The sequence below is a fragment of the Oncorhynchus mykiss genome, chromosome 1 (assembly GCF_057628025.1).
Source record: "Oncorhynchus mykiss isolate SJ-2025 chromosome 1, ASM5762802v1, whole genome shotgun sequence".
Classification (NCBI taxonomy): Eukaryota; Metazoa; Chordata; class Actinopteri; order Salmoniformes; family Salmonidae; genus Oncorhynchus; species Oncorhynchus mykiss.
In genome coordinates, this window is record NC_143022.1 from 13,458,067 (window position 1) to 13,475,621 (window position 17,555).

General features: G+C 44.0%; 1 protein-coding gene across 2 annotated transcripts; it reads right to left on the reverse strand.

Annotated features, from left to right (window-relative positions):
• Nucleotides 1-316: 316 nt before the first annotated feature.
• Nucleotides 317-16,775, reverse strand: tab3 (TGF-beta activated kinase 1 (MAP3K7) binding protein 3). 2 transcript variants are annotated; one of them, XM_021619862.3, is made up of 8 exons: nt 16,272-16,775; nt 15,211-15,256; nt 14,882-15,054; nt 10,390-11,656; nt 8,732-8,892; nt 3,681-3,774; nt 3,482-3,565; nt 317-1,134 (listed from the first exon to the last, which is right to left on the reverse strand). In XM_021619862.3, the coding sequence occupies exons 3-8, from the start codon at nt 14,981-14,983 to the stop codon at nt 983-985; spliced, it is 1,860 nt and encodes a 619-aa protein (XP_021475537.1). In that variant the 5' UTR covers nt 14,984-15,054; nt 15,211-15,256; nt 16,272-16,775; the 3' UTR covers nt 317-982. The 2 variants fall into 2 exon arrangements, with proteins under 2 accessions (XP_021475537.1, XP_021475573.1); XM_021619898.3 differs by lacking the exon at nt 15,211-15,256 and having other exon boundaries at nt 16,272-16,744.
• Between the last annotated feature and the right edge of the window lie 780 nt (nt 16,776-17,555).

Consider the following 17,555-nt stretch of genomic DNA (forward strand, 5'->3'; position numbering starts at 1 on the left):
AATAATACTGTGAAATTGTGAAAATGATAATGCCCTCAAACCTTTCTGCCAATTAAAACAAGTTCAGCTTCCCCCTCTACTCAGACCAATCCTAGATAGCCCTTGCAAAATTGCTGTTTCTTTTGACCATTTAAATGTAAAAACAAATCACAGTAAGGTACTTCAATTGTTACCCAGAAATGATTTGATATTAAGCTAAAAACGGCTATATTGGACCATCAAACTAAAATGCCACAGACTACAGGAAAGAGAAAACGAGACTACAGGAAATAGAGAAAACAAGACTACATGAAATATTCCAGGTGTAAAGCAACAGTCACATAGAATCAGCTCCTTTATTAAGTACAGCAACTTGAGGCATTTGCACAGGAAAATTGACATCTTTTTAACACGGAATACAGTGTGGGCATAATATGCATACAAGTACCAGGACTATATTCATATGCAAGTCTCTTTAGTGTTCTTCATTTGATGAAAGGAGGAGCTCTTGGTACAGAGCTGATACAGTGTATAATCTACATTAGGATGAGTTCACCAGACCCTTTATTTTAGCCATTGCATTGTCCCACTGTCAGAGTGCAGCCCTGGCCATTTGTAGAGGAATGTCCCACTGTAAGAAGCGCCTGCGTTCGTCCACGGGGTTTGGGAATGGGCTCAGTCGTGTAAACAGGGCAGTCATTCATTCTGCAACGGAATGTTCACTCTGTAAACCACGCCTCCTCTTCCTGCGTATTTTAAAAACAACGCTCCAGTAGTTGTAGCCACACCCACTGACAGCTAGTCCCTCCTTTTTAGGTTGCCATGAGAACAGTCTCCCGCTATCCTCTCCTGTAAAAATGCTTTCCTCCAATGGAAGCAAGGGTCAAAGTGCAGGGGGAGGGTTATCACACAAAGCCATGGGCAGGGACCAATTGGAGGAGTTTACAGGGATGGAGGAAGTAAGGGTAGGGGGGGTGACTACTATCCGGGATAGGGGCAAGGTTCAGGTGTAGCGCGGCATCTCACACTGTTCACAGCGGTTGAGTGCAGGGTGGTTGAGGAAGGTGCATTCTTCACAACTCCACTGGGCTCCCTCAAAGTCCTCGTCCCTCTGAGGGGGCCCCGCAGCCACAGGCTTGGCTTTCCGCTCCACCTCTGGGAGAAAGACAAGAGTCTTAGCATCATACAGACAAACACAGCATATAAAACAGTCTTAGCATCACACAGATAAACACAGCATATAAAACAGTCTTAGCATCACACAGACAAACACAGCATATAAAACAGTCTTAGCATCACACAGATAAACACAGCATATAAAACAGTCTTAGCATCACACAGACAAACACAGCATATAAAACAGTCTTAGCGTCACACAGATAAACACAGCATATAAAACAGTCTTAGCGTCACACAGATAAACACAGCATATATAGTCTTAGTAAAACAAATTGTATAAACAATAAGAAGTGGACACTCCACCACTGTTTTGGTAAAACGCTGAAGGATAGGGCTGAAGAAAATGTCAACAGTCAAATTCATAGACAGCGCTATGGATGCAAGGACTGACCATCCATGATACCAAAATGAGTTTGAACCACGTTTTGAGGTTATGCAGGGTTTGTCTACAATTACAGTGCCTTGCGAAAGTATTCGGCCCCCTTGAACTTTGCGACCTTTTGCCACATTTCAGGCTTCAAACATAAAGATATAAAACTGTATTTTTTTGTGAAGAATCAACAACAAGTGGGACACAATCATGAAGTGGAACGACATTTATTGGATATTTCAAACTTTTTTAACAAATCAAAAACTGAAAAATTGGGCGTGCAAAATTATTCAGCCCCCTTAAGTTAATACTTTGTAGCGCCACCTTTTGCTGCGATTACAGCTGTAAGTCGCTTGGGGTATGTCTCTATCAGTTTTGCACATCGAGAGACTGAAATTTTTTCCCATTCCTCCTTGCAAAACAGCTCGAGCTCAGTGAGGTTGGATGGAGAGCATTTGTGAACAGCAGTTTTCAGTTCTTTCCACAGATTCTCGATTGGATTCAGGTCTGGACTTTGACTTGGCCATTCTAACACCCGGATATGTTTATTTTTGAACCACTCCATTGTAGATTTTGCTTTATGTTTTGGATCATTGTCTTGTTGGAAGACAAATCTCCGTCCCAGTCTCAGGTCTTTTGCAGACTCCATCAGGTTCTTCCAGAATGGTCCTGTATTTGGCTCCATCCATCTTCCCATCAATTTTAACCATCTTCCATGTCCCTGCTGAAGAAAAGCAGGCCCAAACCATGATGCTGCCACCACCATGTTTGACAGTGGGGATGGTGTGTTCAGGGTGATGAGCTGTGTTGCTTTTACGCCAAACATAACGTCTTGCATTGTTGCCAAAAAGTTCAATTTTGGTTTCATCTGACCAGAGCACCTTCTTCCACATGTTTGGTGTGTCTCCCAGGTGGCTTGTGGCAAACTTTAAACGACACTTTTTATGGATATCTTTAAGAAATGGCTTTCTTCTTGCCACTCTTCCATAAAGGCCAGATTTGTGCAATATACGACTGATTGTTGTCCTATGGACAGAGTCTCCCACCTCAGCTGTAGATCTCTGCAGTTCATCCAGAGTGATCATGGGCCTCTTGGCTGCATCTCTGATCAGTCTTCTCCTTGTATGAGCTGAAAGTTTAGAGGGACGGCCAGGTCTTGGTAGATTTGCAGTGGTCTGATACTCCTTCCATTTCAATATTATCGCTTGCACAGTGCTCCTTGGGATGTTTAAAGCTTGGGAAATCTTTTTGTATCCAAATCCGGCTTTAAACTTCTTCACAACAGTATCTCGGACCTGCCTGGTGTGTTCCTTGTTCTTCATGATGCTCTCTGCGCTTTTAACGGACCTCTGAGACTATCACAGTGCAGGTGCATTTATACGGAGACTTGATTACACACAGGTGGATTGTATTTATCATCATTAGTCATTTAGGTCAACATTGGATCATTCAGAGATCCTCACTGAACTTCTGGAGACAGTTTGCAGCACTGAAAGTAAAGGGGCTGAATAATTTTGCACGCCCAATTTTTCAGTTTTTGATTTGTTAAAAAAGTTTGAAATATCCAATAAATGTCGTTCCACTTCATGATTGTGTCCCACTTGTAGTTGTTTCTTCACAAAAAAATACAGTTTTATATCTTTATGTTTGAAGCCTGAAATGTGGCAAAAGGTCACAAAGTTCAAGGGGGCCGAATACTTTCGCAAGGCACTGTATGTTGTTTACAAACAATGGAGTAAAAGAAGCTTACATGTTGGGTTCTGACCGGGTACGACAGCTGAACTAAGCTCATGAAGCATTTATATTGGTTCTATTCTTCAATAATTTAATTTGGTATATATCATTAATTGAAAAGTATAAAAATAAAATGGATGTATCAATTGCAGATTGCCCCTTTAAGTAAAGTGTTACCAACGTTAACAATGGTACAATAGAGGACATCATGGTTCTCACCTTTCCTTCCTGGCTTGGGTGGTACCACCGGACCGGTCTGTATGTTCTTATAAAAGCTGTTCTCGGCTTTCGGATCAAACTTCCCTGTGGAAATGATACAATTAGTACAGCATTGGTAGTTTGACTCCTGAATGGGTGCTCCTGTACACTGTATCTTTGAAAGCCTGTTTGTGTGTGTGTGGTGTGTGTGTGTATACACCTCTAGACTGCAGCAGATCCGTCTCCTTCAGGGTGCAGTCGATATCAATCTGAAGCTGTCTGTTCAGACTGCGTAATCGGGTCATCTCTTCAGGCTGGAACAGGCAAACACCAGTGAATTGGGTGAGAGATGAGACACAAAAATAGAGATAACAGAAGGTTTCCCACCAAATCTAATACTCTGCAAAGACTTATAAATACCTATCTATGTGATAAGAATCAGATCAAAGCTGTTTGTGCATGCACATATACAGGTAACCGCCAAAATAAAGGAAACACCAGCACATCAAGTGTCTTAATAGGGCGTTGAGCCAGAACAGCTGCAATGCACCGTGGCTCAAATTCTACAAGTGTCTGGAACTCTATTGGTGGAGATGACTCCATTCTTCCATCACTTGGTGTTTTGTTGATGGTGGTGGAAAACGCTGTCCAGAATCTCCATTAAGTGTTCAATTGGGTTGAGATCTGGTGACTAAGACGGCCATGGCATAGGGTTTACATTGTTTTCATGCTCATCAAACCATTCAGGGACCACTCGTGCCCTGTGGATGGGGGAATTGTCATCCTATGAGGGCATAGTCATGTTAGCCAAAATAAATGTTCATCCCAGATTTTTTTTTTTTTATACATGACCTTAAGCACGATGGGACATCCATTGCTTAATTAACTCTGGAACCACACCTGTGTGGAAGCACCTGTTTTAAATATACTTCACACCACTAATTTACTCAAGTGTTTCCATTATCTTCGCTGTTACCTGTACTTTTACAGTATATGGTTATTTACCCTGAACAAAAATATAAACACACAACATGCAACAATTTCAAAGATTTTACTGAGTTCCAGTTTATTTAAGGCAATCAGTCAATTGAAATAAATAAATTAGGCCCTAATCTATGTATATCTCATGACTGGGAATACAGATATGCATCTATTGGTCACAGATACCTTTAAAATAAGCTGTGGATCAGAACACCAGTCAGTATCTGGTGGGAACATTATTTGTCTCATGCAGCGCAACACATCTCCGTCACATAGAATTGATCAGGCTGTTGATTGTGGCCTGTGGAATGTTGTCCCACTCCTCTTCAATGGCTGTGCAAACCTGCTGGATATTGGCGGAAACTGGAAAATGCTGTCGTACACATTGATCCAGAGCATCCCAAACATGCTCTACGTGTGACATGTCTGGTGAGTATGCAGGCCATGGAAGAACTGGGACATTTCCAGCTTCCAGGAATTGTGTACAAATCCTTGCGATATGAGGCTATGCATTATCATGCTGAAACATGAGGTGGTGGCGGTGGATGAATGGCACGTCAATGGGCCTCAGGATCTCGTCATGGTATCTCTGTGCATACAAGTTGCCATCAATAAAATGCTAACTGTGTTCATTGTTTGTAGCTTATGCCTGCCCAGTGGTGGAAAAAGTACCCAATTGTCATACTTGAGTAAAAGTAAAGATAATTTAATAGAAAATGACTCAAGTAAAAGTGAAACTCACCCTGTAAAATACTACTTGAGTAAAAGCCTAACAAGTATTTGGTTTTACATATACTTAAGTATCGAAAGCAAATGTAATTGCTAAAATATACTTAATTAAGTATCAAAAGTATAAATAATTTCAAATTCCTTATATTAAGCAAATGGCCTCATTTTCATGTTTTAAAAATGTAAGGATAGCCAGGGGCACACAACATTGACATAATTTACAAGCAAAACATGTGATTAGTGAGTCCGCCAGATCAGAGGTAGTAGGGATGACCAGGGATTTTCTCTTGATAAGTACGTGAATTGGAGCGTTTCAGTCAGAGTACTTTTGGATGTCAGGGACAATGTATGGAGTAAAATGTACATTATTTTCTTTAGGAATGTAGTTAAGTAACAGTTGTCCATAATATAAATAGTAAAGTACAGATACCCAAAAAACGACTTAAGTAGTACTTTAAAGTATTTTTACACTTCTGTTCCTGCCCATACCATAACCCCTCCACGGGGCACTCTGTTCACAACACTGACATCAGCAAACCACTCGTCCACACGGCACCAGACACGTGCGGTTATGGTTGGACGTACTGCCAAATTCTCTAAAACGATGTGGGAGGTGGCTTATGGTATAGAAATGAACATTCCGTTATCTGGCAACAGCTCTGGTGGACATTTCTGCAGTCAGCATGCCAACTGCACACTCCCTCATTTTAGAGTAGACATTTTATTGTCCCCTGTATAAATGATCATGCTGTTTAATTAGCTTCTTGATATGTCACACCTGTCAAGTGGACAGGTTATCCTGGAAAAGGAGAAATGCTCACTAACAGGAATGTAAAACATTTGTGCATAACATTTTAGAGAAATATTGTTTTTGTGCGTATGGAACATTTCTGGGATCTTTTATTTCAGCTCATGAAACATGGGACCAACATTTTACATGTTGCATGAAATGTTTTGTTCAGTGTAGATACACATGACCAAAGGTATTTGGACACCTGCTCGTTGAACATCTCATTCAAAAATCATGGGCATTAATGTGGAGTTGGTCCCCCCTTTGCTGCTATAACAGCCTCCACTCTTCTGGGAAGGCTTTCCACTAGATGTTGGAACATTGCAGAGGGGACTTGCTTCCATTCAGCCACAAGAGCATTAGTGAGGTCAGGCACTGATGTTGAGCGATTAGGCCTGGCTTGCAGTCCGTGTTCCTTCCCCAAGCTGTTGCCACAAAGTTGTAAACTCAGAATAATCTAGTATGTCATTGTAGGCTGTGGCGTTTTCCTTCAATGGACCTAAGGGGCCCATTCTGAAAAATGAAAAACAGCCCCAGGCCATTATTCCTCTTCCACCACACTTTACAGTTGTCACTATACATTTGGGCAGGTTAAGAGAAATTTGACAAACTGACTTATTGGAAAGGTGGCATCCTATGACAGTGCCACGTTGAAAGTCACTGAGCTCTTCAGTAAGGCATTCTACCGCCAATGTTTGTCTATGGAGATTGCATGGCCTTGTGCTCAATGTTATACACCTGTCAGCAACAGGTGTGGCTGAAATAGCCAAATCCACTAATTAGAAGGGGTGTCCTCATTTGTGTATTTTGTTTATGTACAGTACTGGTCAAAAGTTGACACACCTACTTATTTAAGGGTTTATTTTTTTTACTATTTTCTACATTGTAGAATAATAGTGAAGACATCAAAACTATGAAATAACACATGGAAGGTCTAGTGATTGTGGAGGCCAGGTCATCTGACGCAGCACTCCATCACTCTTCTTGGTCAAATAGCCCCTCTACAGCCTGGAGATGTGTTGGGTCATTGTCCTGTTGAAAAACAAATGATCGTCCCACTAAGCGCAAATCAGGTGGGATGGCGTATCGCTGCAGAATGCTGTGGTAGCCATGCTGGTTAAGTGTGCCTGGAATTCTAAATAAATCACTGACACTGTCACCAGCAAAGCACCATCACACCTCCTCCTCCATGCTTCACAGTGGAAACCACACATGCGGAGATCATCCGTTCACCTACTCTGTGTCTCACAAAGACACAGCGGTTGGAACCAAAAATCTCCAATTTGGACTCATCAGACCAAAGGACAGATTTCCACCGGTCTAATTTACATTGCTCACGTTTCTTGGCCCAAGCAGGTCTCTTCTACTTATTGGTGTCCTTTAGTAGTGGTTTCTTTGCAGCAATTTGACCATGAAGGCCTGATTCACACAGTCTCCTCTGAACAGTTGATGTTGAGATGTATCTGTTACTTGAACTTCGAATAATTTATTTGGGCTGAAATTTCTGAGGCTGGTAACTAATTAACCTATCCTCTGAAGCAGAGGTAACTCTGGGTCTTCCTTTCCTGTGGCGGTTCTCATGAGATCCAGTTTCATTTTAAGACCTTCAAGTATTAAAGTAATGATGGACTGTCATTTCTCTTTGCTTATTTGACCTGTTCTTGCTATAATATGGACTTGCTCTTTTACCAAATAGGGCTATATTCTGTATACCACGCCTACCTTGTCACAAAACAACTGATTGGCTCAAACGCATTAAGAAGGAAAGAAATTCCACAAATTAACAAGGCACACCTGTTAATTGAAATGCATTCCAGGTGACTACCTCATGAAGCTGGTTGAGAGAATGCCAAGAGTGTGCAAAGCTGTCATCAAGACAAAGGGTGGCTACTTTGAAGAATCTCAAATATATTTGGATTCGGATAACACTTTTTTGGTTACTACATAATTCCATATGTGTTATTTCATAGTTGTGATGTCTTCACTATTATTCTACAATGTAGAAAATAGTAAAGATAAAGAAAAACCCTTGAATGAGTAGGTGTTTTGACTGGTACTGTAGCTGTGCAGCAAGGCTCCCCATCCAACCTGACAGAGCTTGAGAGGATCTGCAGAGAAGAATGGGAGAAACTAACCAAATACAGGTGTGCCAAGCTTGTAGCTTCATACCCAAGAAGACTCAAGGCTGTAATCGCTGCCAAAGGTGCTTCAACAAAGTACTGAGTAAAGGGTCTGAATACTTATGTGAAATGTATTATTTTCTAAATGTTTTATATATACTTTCCGAATGCGCTGTACATCTCTTTCTTGACTTCTCAAGTTATACCATTTTCGTTCCTTTAAATCATTTCTGTCCGCAACAACATCTAAGGCTGCTGTGATCAGTTTTTGTTGTTTATAAATTAGCCAAAATGTCTTAAAAACCTGTTTTTGTTTTGTCATTATGGGGTATTGTGTGTAGATTGACGAGGGAATAAAAAACATATTTAAGAAACATTACTACAAGGCTGTAACCTAACAAAATGTGGGGAAAGTAAAGGGGTCGGAATACTTTCAGAAGGCACTATCTGTATGTAGCTAGTGAGTGTGTGTGCGCCATTGCTTTCAAAGGTATGTGTGAGCACACACATGCCACGTTACGTACTATGTCTTCAAAAGGTGTGTGTGTTCATGTATGCATATGTGTGATAACCGTGTGTGCCTATGCTTTTACACTTCACAGTTGTGTGTTCGTGTGTGTGCACGCCATGTTATGTCCCTTCACATCTTACCCGGGGGATGAGGCTGCTGCTGTTGACTCGTCTGAAGCGTCTCTGGAGGGCGTCGTACTCCATGTCGTTGACATCTGCCTTCAGCTGCTCCACTTTCTTCCTCTCCATGAGCAGCTCCTTCAGTAGACGCTCCATCCGGGCCCTCTGGTGCAGCAGGAGAGCTGGGGGAAACAGTGGAGAGAACACAGCACTTCAGATGGGAATACACAGGTGGATGTGCAGGAATGGTTCTGTGTACAGATGAACAAACGCAAACGAGCAAGCACACCAAATGCATACACACAGGAACACACCCCCACGTAAATACTATAGGAGTCCTGTATCGGTTCGGATACCCACAGTTCCCCGCAATAAATACATATTTAAAAAAATTATTTTATCAGCTGGCGGGTCTGAATAGGGGGATCTGAATACCCCAGGGAAGGGGTCTGAATACTTCCCGAATGCACTGAACGTATGTAAATTCTTTAATTTCACACCCATATATACACTACCGGTCAAAAGCTCGCTTTATTTTTTACTATGTTCTACATTGTCGAACAGTGATGACATCAAAACTATGAAATAACACATATGGAATCATTTAGTGACCCAAAAAAAAGAAGTGTCAAAAAATATTGTATATTTGAGACTCTTCAAATAGCCACCCTTTGCCTTGATGAGAGCTTTGAGATATTTTAATTAAAAAAATAGTTTTGATTAATTTATTCATACCATTTCATCCCTCCACAAGATTATAGTCCACTCCAGACACAAATCTAGGGTTGCTACCAATGCCGGCTGGTAGTTCGTTCTATCGGTTCAATTGCCAGAGAAGCGACCAGTCAGTCGTTCAGTCTTTTTGTTCTGTATCTATGGATGCGACCCAGTGCTAAATGTTCCATTGCCATACTGGCTGGCAACGTTCTTATCCCTTGCTTGCTAGCCAGCCAACTGCGGCTAAGCTACAGTCATGTCAAACCGTGTAGACAGAATAACAACAGTAGCTGCATTTGTTTAAGCTGTTTTCTAGTGACATTTATTTGGATACATCCATAACAATGAACTAATGATGAAATTTCACCTGGCATAGAAAATGTGCTCTCTCATCGGGAATCTGTTGTTTGAGAGCTAGCCAACAACACAGCTAACACAACAATCACTTCAAACTGAAGCTGGAAAGACTGCAAACTAGCTGCACTTCATTTCGTTTGACCTGTTTTCTATTGATATATACAAAGAACTATCCATAAAAATTATGCCGATTCATGATTTCCACCTGCTGAGAAAAGCTGACACACATGTCGGTCTTATCCCGACTCGTTCATAATTATGGGACAGCTGGAGATCGAATTTGAATAATGAAACAATGTTAGTCTAAAAGAAATGGGAGATCATGTCTAGATGCTTTTTATGGAGGAGATTAAGTTTATAAATTGCCTGGCTGGGCTGATGAGACAGTGGATTACACAGTCAGATGAAACAGAGTAAACCGGCTAAATCTATGACGTTAAAATGCCTGTGGTAACTTGTGGAATAGACACTGGCTGGGAATGTGGTTTTAACCAATATACATTTAGGATTAGACCCACCCATTGTATAAACAGCCAATAAGCGCACTGGTAAAGACACAAATGCGCACGCACACACACTCTTATCCATCCATAAGCCACGCCTACCCTGGGTGTAAGCGTAGTCATCGGAGCCTGAGCTGGACCGGCGGGGCATGCGGTTGGCGATGTGGCTGGCGATGTTACCGGGCAGAGCCGAGATGGGCAGGATAGGCGCCGGGGCCAGCGCATGGTGCTCCCCCTGGTCCACCATGTTGAGCAGAGACTCAGGAGGGGAGGACACGGGAGGGGAGCCTGAGGGGGGCCTCTGCTGGGCCTGGCCTGGGGACACTTTGATCTTAAAGGTGTAGCCAGCCTGGCTGCCCGGCTGGGGCGAGGAGGCAGGTCTGGGCCGCGTGGGGCCCTGGTGCAGGTAGACCCCAGGGTGAAATGCGGCGGGACCCCCGCCACTAAGGCCTCGCTGGGGTGAGCTGGGTGAGGGGCTTGTGGCCATGTAGAGCGTCTGGCCCGGGGGACAGTGGACGGGGGAGTTGCTGCGGGGCCGTGTGCCCTCCAAGGTGATCTCGATCTGGTTCTTCAGGGAGCTCTTGGGAAGGTAGGGCCGGTAGATGGGCTGCTGCTGTTGGTGGTGCTGGTGGTAGGGCATGCTGGCCAGGGTGGGAGGGCTGATTGGCAGGAAGACATGGGTCTGCTGGTGCTGGGGGTGGGGCTGGTGCTGGTGTTGGACTTGGTGCTGTACCTGCTGTTGGGGTTGCACTTGGTGGGGTTGGTGCTGGGGTGAGCTATAGGGGGACTGGTAGGTGGGAGTGGCGTAGGGCGAGGGCTGATACACAGGCTGCCCGGGCGAAGGCCAAGGAGAGGGCTGGGGGCTCTGGGAGGGGGAGGGACGGAGGTAGAGGGCATTGCCGCCACTGTTGCCATAGTGACCGACGGGGATATGCAGGGCCTGGGGGGCATTGGGAAGGTTCTGGGAGAGGGTGACCGTGATGGGGTTCATGGTGTAGCGGGGAACAGGGGAGTAGGTAGGGGACATGCCCTGCATGGGAGGAGGGGTGGGGGTGCTGGCTGAGCGCCCTCCATGCTCCTTCATGAAGAAGGGGTTGTACCCCGGCGAGGGTGCCATGGTGGCGGGGGCCGAGAGGGGTTCCTGGAAGCCGGCCCGCGGAAGCTCGATGTGACCGTCGCTGGAGCTGTGCACCAGGGAGCGCCCACCCCCGTTGGACTTGCCCGCCTCCGGGGGGGGGTAGCCCAACTGGATGTGCAGCATGTGGTTCCGGCTCAGGCGAACCTCCTCCGGACTGTGGAACTCCCCATAGAGGTATCTGTTACTCTCCTGAGCCAGTAGGCGGCAGCATATATCCAGGTTGTTGTTGTTCTGGAAGAGAGGAAACAGCAGACAGGAAAACAGCAAGCTCAGTGATGGAGGCCAGACTGGAATTCTATAGCGGTCACTGCTCTCTGTCTATTAACTGTAGAAAACAGAGGGTCACTAACCCCGACTAAATCATCGATCAAACCCTACAAACAGCTGTCAAATATTCAACTTCATGTGTAACAGCATACAGGAACTTCAACAAGAAAATGAGTGTATCTATGCTTCCAAAATGGCACCTTAACATGTTGTGTAGACTGAGCACGCGTGAGCACCATTGCGCGAATGTTGATTTTGCACATCCACACCAGACGGGATCCAGACACACAGGTTGAAATGTCAAAACGAACTCTGAACCAACTAAACACAGCAAAAAAAGTAATGTCACTTTTCAGGACCCTGTCTTTCTAAGAAAATTCGTAAAAATCCAAATAACTTCACAGATGTTCATTGTAAAGGGTTTAAACACTGTTTCCCATGCTTGTTCAATGAACCATAAACAATTAATGAACATGCACCTGTGGAACGGTCGTTAAGACACTAACAGGCGGAGGGCTAAAAGGGCTAAAATAGAAGTCAGTTCTATTTCTGACGCAGATCGCGCTGCAAGTCCTGCCTCTCCCATCTCCTCATTGGTTTATAGAAGCAGGTACCCACGTGCCATCTCCTCATTGGTTATACCCACGTGGGTGACTGAAAGACGAACGAGGTCGGTGGCGGTAATGCACCTAATTTATGAAAGTTGTCAATCGCAATATAAAGTCAAGAGAAGAAAAAACCTAGGAGGAGAAATGACTAGAAACGATTCGGTTAACCGTTTGTGGATTAATTGTCGGAGTAGAGGACCTTGTGCATTTCAGGTAAAATAACAACTTAATGTTTATATCCCAGGAAAAATTAGCTAGCAACAGCAAGCTAGCTAAATAGGACAAATTAGCTAGCAAGTGTAAGCTAGCTAGCTAAATTGCCATAAAGGTTTAATGCTTTTCGACTTGTCCCCGAATTACGGTAATTGTTTCAAAGTTTGTTTTGATATTTTAACCTGTGTCGTGATCGCGTTTGGTGTGGGGAGACAAAATAAATGTATGCATGATGGAGCACGCGCGCAGCCAGTTTGGGTTCCGTGTAACAGCTTAGACAGTTGACAATTAAGGTCACAGTTATGAAAACTTAGGACACTAAAAAGAGGCCTTTAAACAGACTGAAAAACTACAAAAGAAAGATGCCCTCTGCGTGAATGTGCCTTAGGCATGCTGCAAGGAGGCATGAGGACTGCAGATGTGGCAGATGTAGCCAGGGCAATAAATTGCAATGTCCGCACTGTGAGACACCTAAGACATCACTACAGGGAGACAGGATGGACATCTGATCGTCCTCGCAGTGCAGACCACGTGTAACAGCACCTACACAGGATTGGTACATCCGAACATCACACCTGCGGGACAGTTACAGGACGGCAACAACTGCCCGAATTACACCAGGAACGCACAATCCCTCCATCAGTGCTCAGACTGTCCGCAATAGGCTGAGAGAGGCTGGACTGAGGGCTTGTAGGCCTGCTGTAAGGCAGGTCCTCACCAGACATCACCGGCAACAACATCGCCTATAGGCACAAACCCACAGTCGCTGAACAAGACAGGACAGGCAAAAAATGCTCTTCACTGACGAGTTGTAGTTTTGTCTCACCAGGGGTGATGGTCGGATTCACGTTCATCATTGAAGGAATGAGCGTTACACCGAGGCTTGTACTCTGGAGCGGGATTGATTTGGAGGTGGAGGGTCCCTCATTGTCTGGGGCGGTGTGTCACAGCATCTTTGGACTGAACTTGTCATTGCAGGCTATCTCAACACTGTGTGTTACAGGGAAGACATCCTCCTCCCTCATGTGGTAGGTAGCCTTGCTGCAGGCTCATCCTGACATGACCCTCCAGCATGACAATGCCACCAGCCATACTGCTCGTTCTGTGCATGATTTACTGCAAGACAAGAATGTCAGTGTTCTGCCATGGCCAGTAAAGAGCCCGGATCTTAATCCCATTGAGCACGTCTGGGACCTGTTGGATCAGAGGGAGAGGGCTAGGGCCATTCCCCCCAGAAATGTCCGGGAACTTGTAGGTGCCTTGGTGGAAGATTGGGGTAACATCTCACAGCAAGAACTGGCAAATCTGGTGCAGTCCATGAGGAGCAGATGCACTGCAGTACTTAATGCAGCTGGTGGCCACACCAGATACTGACTGTTACTTTTGATTTTGACCCCCCCTTTGTTCAAGGATACATTATTCCATTTCTGTTAGTCACATGTCTGTGGAACTTGTTCAGTTTATGTCTATGTTTATGTGGTTGAATCTTGCGATGTTCATACAAATATTTACACATGATGAGTTTGCTGAAAATAAACATTGAGGGGACATTGAGAGGACGTTTCTTTTTTTGCTGAGTTTATATTAATTTGGGGACAGGTCGAAACACATGAAACATTCACGAACATGCTGTTGCTATCTAGTTTGTTCTGGGATATAAACATTGGGTTGTTAAATGCACACGGTCCATTTTTCCTTGGATCTTTGTAGATTTTTTACCCATTTCAAGGCACACAAAATAGTGTGTTCTCTAGTCAGACATTTAATCCACAGATAAAAGATAGAAGGGGGAAATAATAGTTTCTAGTAGGGGTGACAGTTAGCCTAGTGGTTAGAGCACCAGTAACCGAAAGGTTGCGAGATCGAATCCCCGAGCTGACAAGGTAAAAAATATGTTGTTTTGCCCCTGAACAAGGCAGTTAGCCTAGGAACAGTTGGTTATCATTGTAAATAAAAATGTGTTCTTAACTGACTTGCCTGGTTAAATCATATATTTTTTAAATAAAATAGTAATCTCTCCTCCATCAGTAGTCTTCTTCTTCTGACTGTAAGTTGGCAACCAAATTTAAGGTGCATTACCACCACCAACTGGACTGGAGTGTGGACCCAAGTTCATCTTTCAATCACCCACGTAAATGCTCTTAAAAACCAATGAGGAGATGGGAGAGGCGGGACTTTAGCGCCTGACTACGCAGTTTAGATGAAATTATTGAATAAAATGTATTTTGCAGAGTGGTCTGCATGTAATTACCTATGCAGTACACTACTTTTGACCAGGGCCTATATGGCTCTGGTCAAAAGTAACACAATAGGGTGCCATTTTGGACGTAAGGTATGTGCTCATAGCTGTCTGGCGGCTGTATCCTACCTGCAGAAGGCACTGGGACACTACTCCCTCTGGGATCTCGGGGAAGCGCTGCTTGAGGTCCTGCAGGACGTGATAGTCTAGCGGAGGGCCTCCCTGCGCCATCCTGAGCCCACAGAGAGTCACTGACACCACAGCCGTAAATGCTGCTGCTGCACCTGTGCTTCTCTCATCCCCTACACACACACACACTCAGTCAGTGTCATCATGGAAAGCTTGCATCAATCTCCAATCATTATCGTGTCACATCAGCCCATCCACACAGACAGCATTAAAAGTCTGTCTCCAAATCAGTACTTTAAATAGAAGCATAAGTCAGTCGTTGAGCTTACATTCGAAAGGAAGGAGGCTTTTTGGCAGCTTAGTTCAGCGGCGCCTCTGCAACAATAACAACAATTAGGCAACATGTTACACACAGGTATCGGCCCTAAAGACCAGACAGACAAGCCGAAATTACGACAAAGCAGCAAAGATACTTTAACCGGGTTAAAACTCGTCGAGAAACCCTATCGGGACAATTCACATAACAGGCGGATTTGGCTGTAACAGAAGCATGGCATGGATCTGTCTCTTGTTGTTTGTTTAGTCATCTCACTGCACCAAACAACGACGTGAAATCCAAGACAGCTAACATGACAATGTTGGCAAGTGTTACCTAACGTTAGCTAGCTCATACTGAACACTAACGTGGTAACTAGCAAAGCGTTAGAATCATCGACAACATGTAAGCCATCTAGCTAGCTGACTCACGTGAAAGCGTTAGCTACCTACCGTTATCACTCTGCAGTGGACACTGATCTGACTCATAATTTGTGGTCAACCATGCTAGAACGTCAACTGGTAACTCGCTAACTAGTTTATTTAGTCATAGGGCTTAGCTTAGACTGAACCAAGCTAGCTACCTAGCTTTCATCAACATAGTAAGTTAAGTAGCCAACCAACTAGTTACATTAGGTAGCTAACGTTACCTGGCTGGCTAGCTAACTGTAAGCTAGCCAATTTAGTGGTTTTTGATAAGCTCGTTAAATATGAACAATCATTATGCGCATTGATGATGGCTACGAGTAACTAACTAGCAACCATAAAGTATCGAGCTAAAGAGTAACGTTAGCTAGCTAACGTAAGATAGCTCGCTAGAGGCCAACTTTCTTTTTAAGGGGGTATGCTGACCATAAAGGCACACAACAAGCACGCTGACATAGAAGCTAGCTAATAGCGTTAGCCAGATAGCTGGCTACGGTTCCTTTCTTTATATATTAAATAACTAGCTACTGTACAGATAGATTTAAGCTAACTACAGAAGTGATATGGCTACCATTAGCATTCTAGCTGACTATTACATCGAAACCAAGCCAAGGCGGACACCATAGCTTGCTAGGCTACTTCGACTTACCATGAGCTTATTCACTCTTGTCATGGACCATGATCACGTTTAAGAGAAAGCACGTAAATGTGATATTTTCCGAAAGTGGCAGACGAATATGTATTTCACTCTTGATGGATAAAGCGATTGTGTTACATTCCAAGACAAGGCCGTCGTCAATACAACGTACGAAATTGCCTGTATCGCGAAAGATGTCACTCACAGTTTATCAAACCAGGAAGTTGTATTTTGCGCCCTTGTTCTTCGATGAGGTTTAACGGCGGTTGACATACAGTAAACGTTGCATTACCGCCATCAACTAGACTGGAGTATAAATCCCTTTTACTTTGTATGGGGGAAAAAATAAACAAATATCCTACCATCTAACCCTACACGCATGAATAACCCACTTCCCTATTCCACTATTTAAACATATCTAGTCCTACCTAAGGTCAACGGCCAGGAAGGACTGGACACCACCACTCAACACACCCTGTAAATCTTCTGACATCAAATCTCATACACCCAAATACTTCTCTGCCATTGCCACATCCTCTATTTTCTAACCATTGCTATGAACACTAAAAAGCCAATCTTACTGAAGCATATATCACTTGTTGGCTTATCACTCTACTACTCACACAAATCCTCACATGATCCTGTCCCCTTGACCCAGCTCCGGAAACACTTCTGATTGCTTCTTTCCCCAATATTACACATTCCTTTGTCTCATGCCCTTCTGCACACTTCTCACACCTAGGAACCTCCCTCCTACACACTGCTGCCACATGCCCATAAGCTTGACACCTGTAACAACGTAATGGATTCGGCACAAAATCTTGTACGGGATAACTGAAATATCCTAACATCAATTTCTCTGGCAGACTCAACATCAAAACTCAAAAGAACAGTTCTGTTTCACCACTCATGTCACCCTGTCTGCGTCGCACCAAACGATGAGCATCACAAACATCGGAAATCTTCCCATTTAGTTGGCCCACTTTCACATTTACCGCTACCCCAATAATCACTCCTTTCAATGACGCCATTTTATTGAGAGCAAAACAAGTCACAGTTCTTCTCTCCATTTGTGTGGCGCAAAGCGCCTGCTCCCTCTGACCAGCAGAAACACAAACAATTATCACAAGATCACTTTGGGTTACCTTCACAGATTCCAGAGCTCCCAACTCCATTTTCACCCACCCTGAACCCACATATGGATCAGCCAAAAGGCAAGGGTCCACTTTCTCAAAACATTTCTCCCCTACCCTCACAAACTCATCTTTATCCTGACCTTCGATGCAAGCCCGGAGC

What these genes read in the sequence shown, in the direction of transcription:
- tab3 (XM_021619862.3), bottom strand. Translation starts at nt 14,983, where the DNA reads ATGGCGCAGGGAGGCCCTCCGCTAGACTATCACGTCCTGCAGGACCTC. An exon ending in GCAGCAGCCTCATCCCCCGG is followed by an intron (nt 3,775 to 8,731) that starts GTAAGATGTGAA and finishes TGCCTGTTCCAG; the next exon opens with CCTGAAGAGATGACCCGATT. An exon ending in GGATCTGCTGCAGTCTAGAG is followed by an intron (nt 3,566 to 3,680) that starts GTGTATACACAC and finishes TCATTTCCACAG; the next exon opens with GGAAGTTTGATCCGAAAGCC.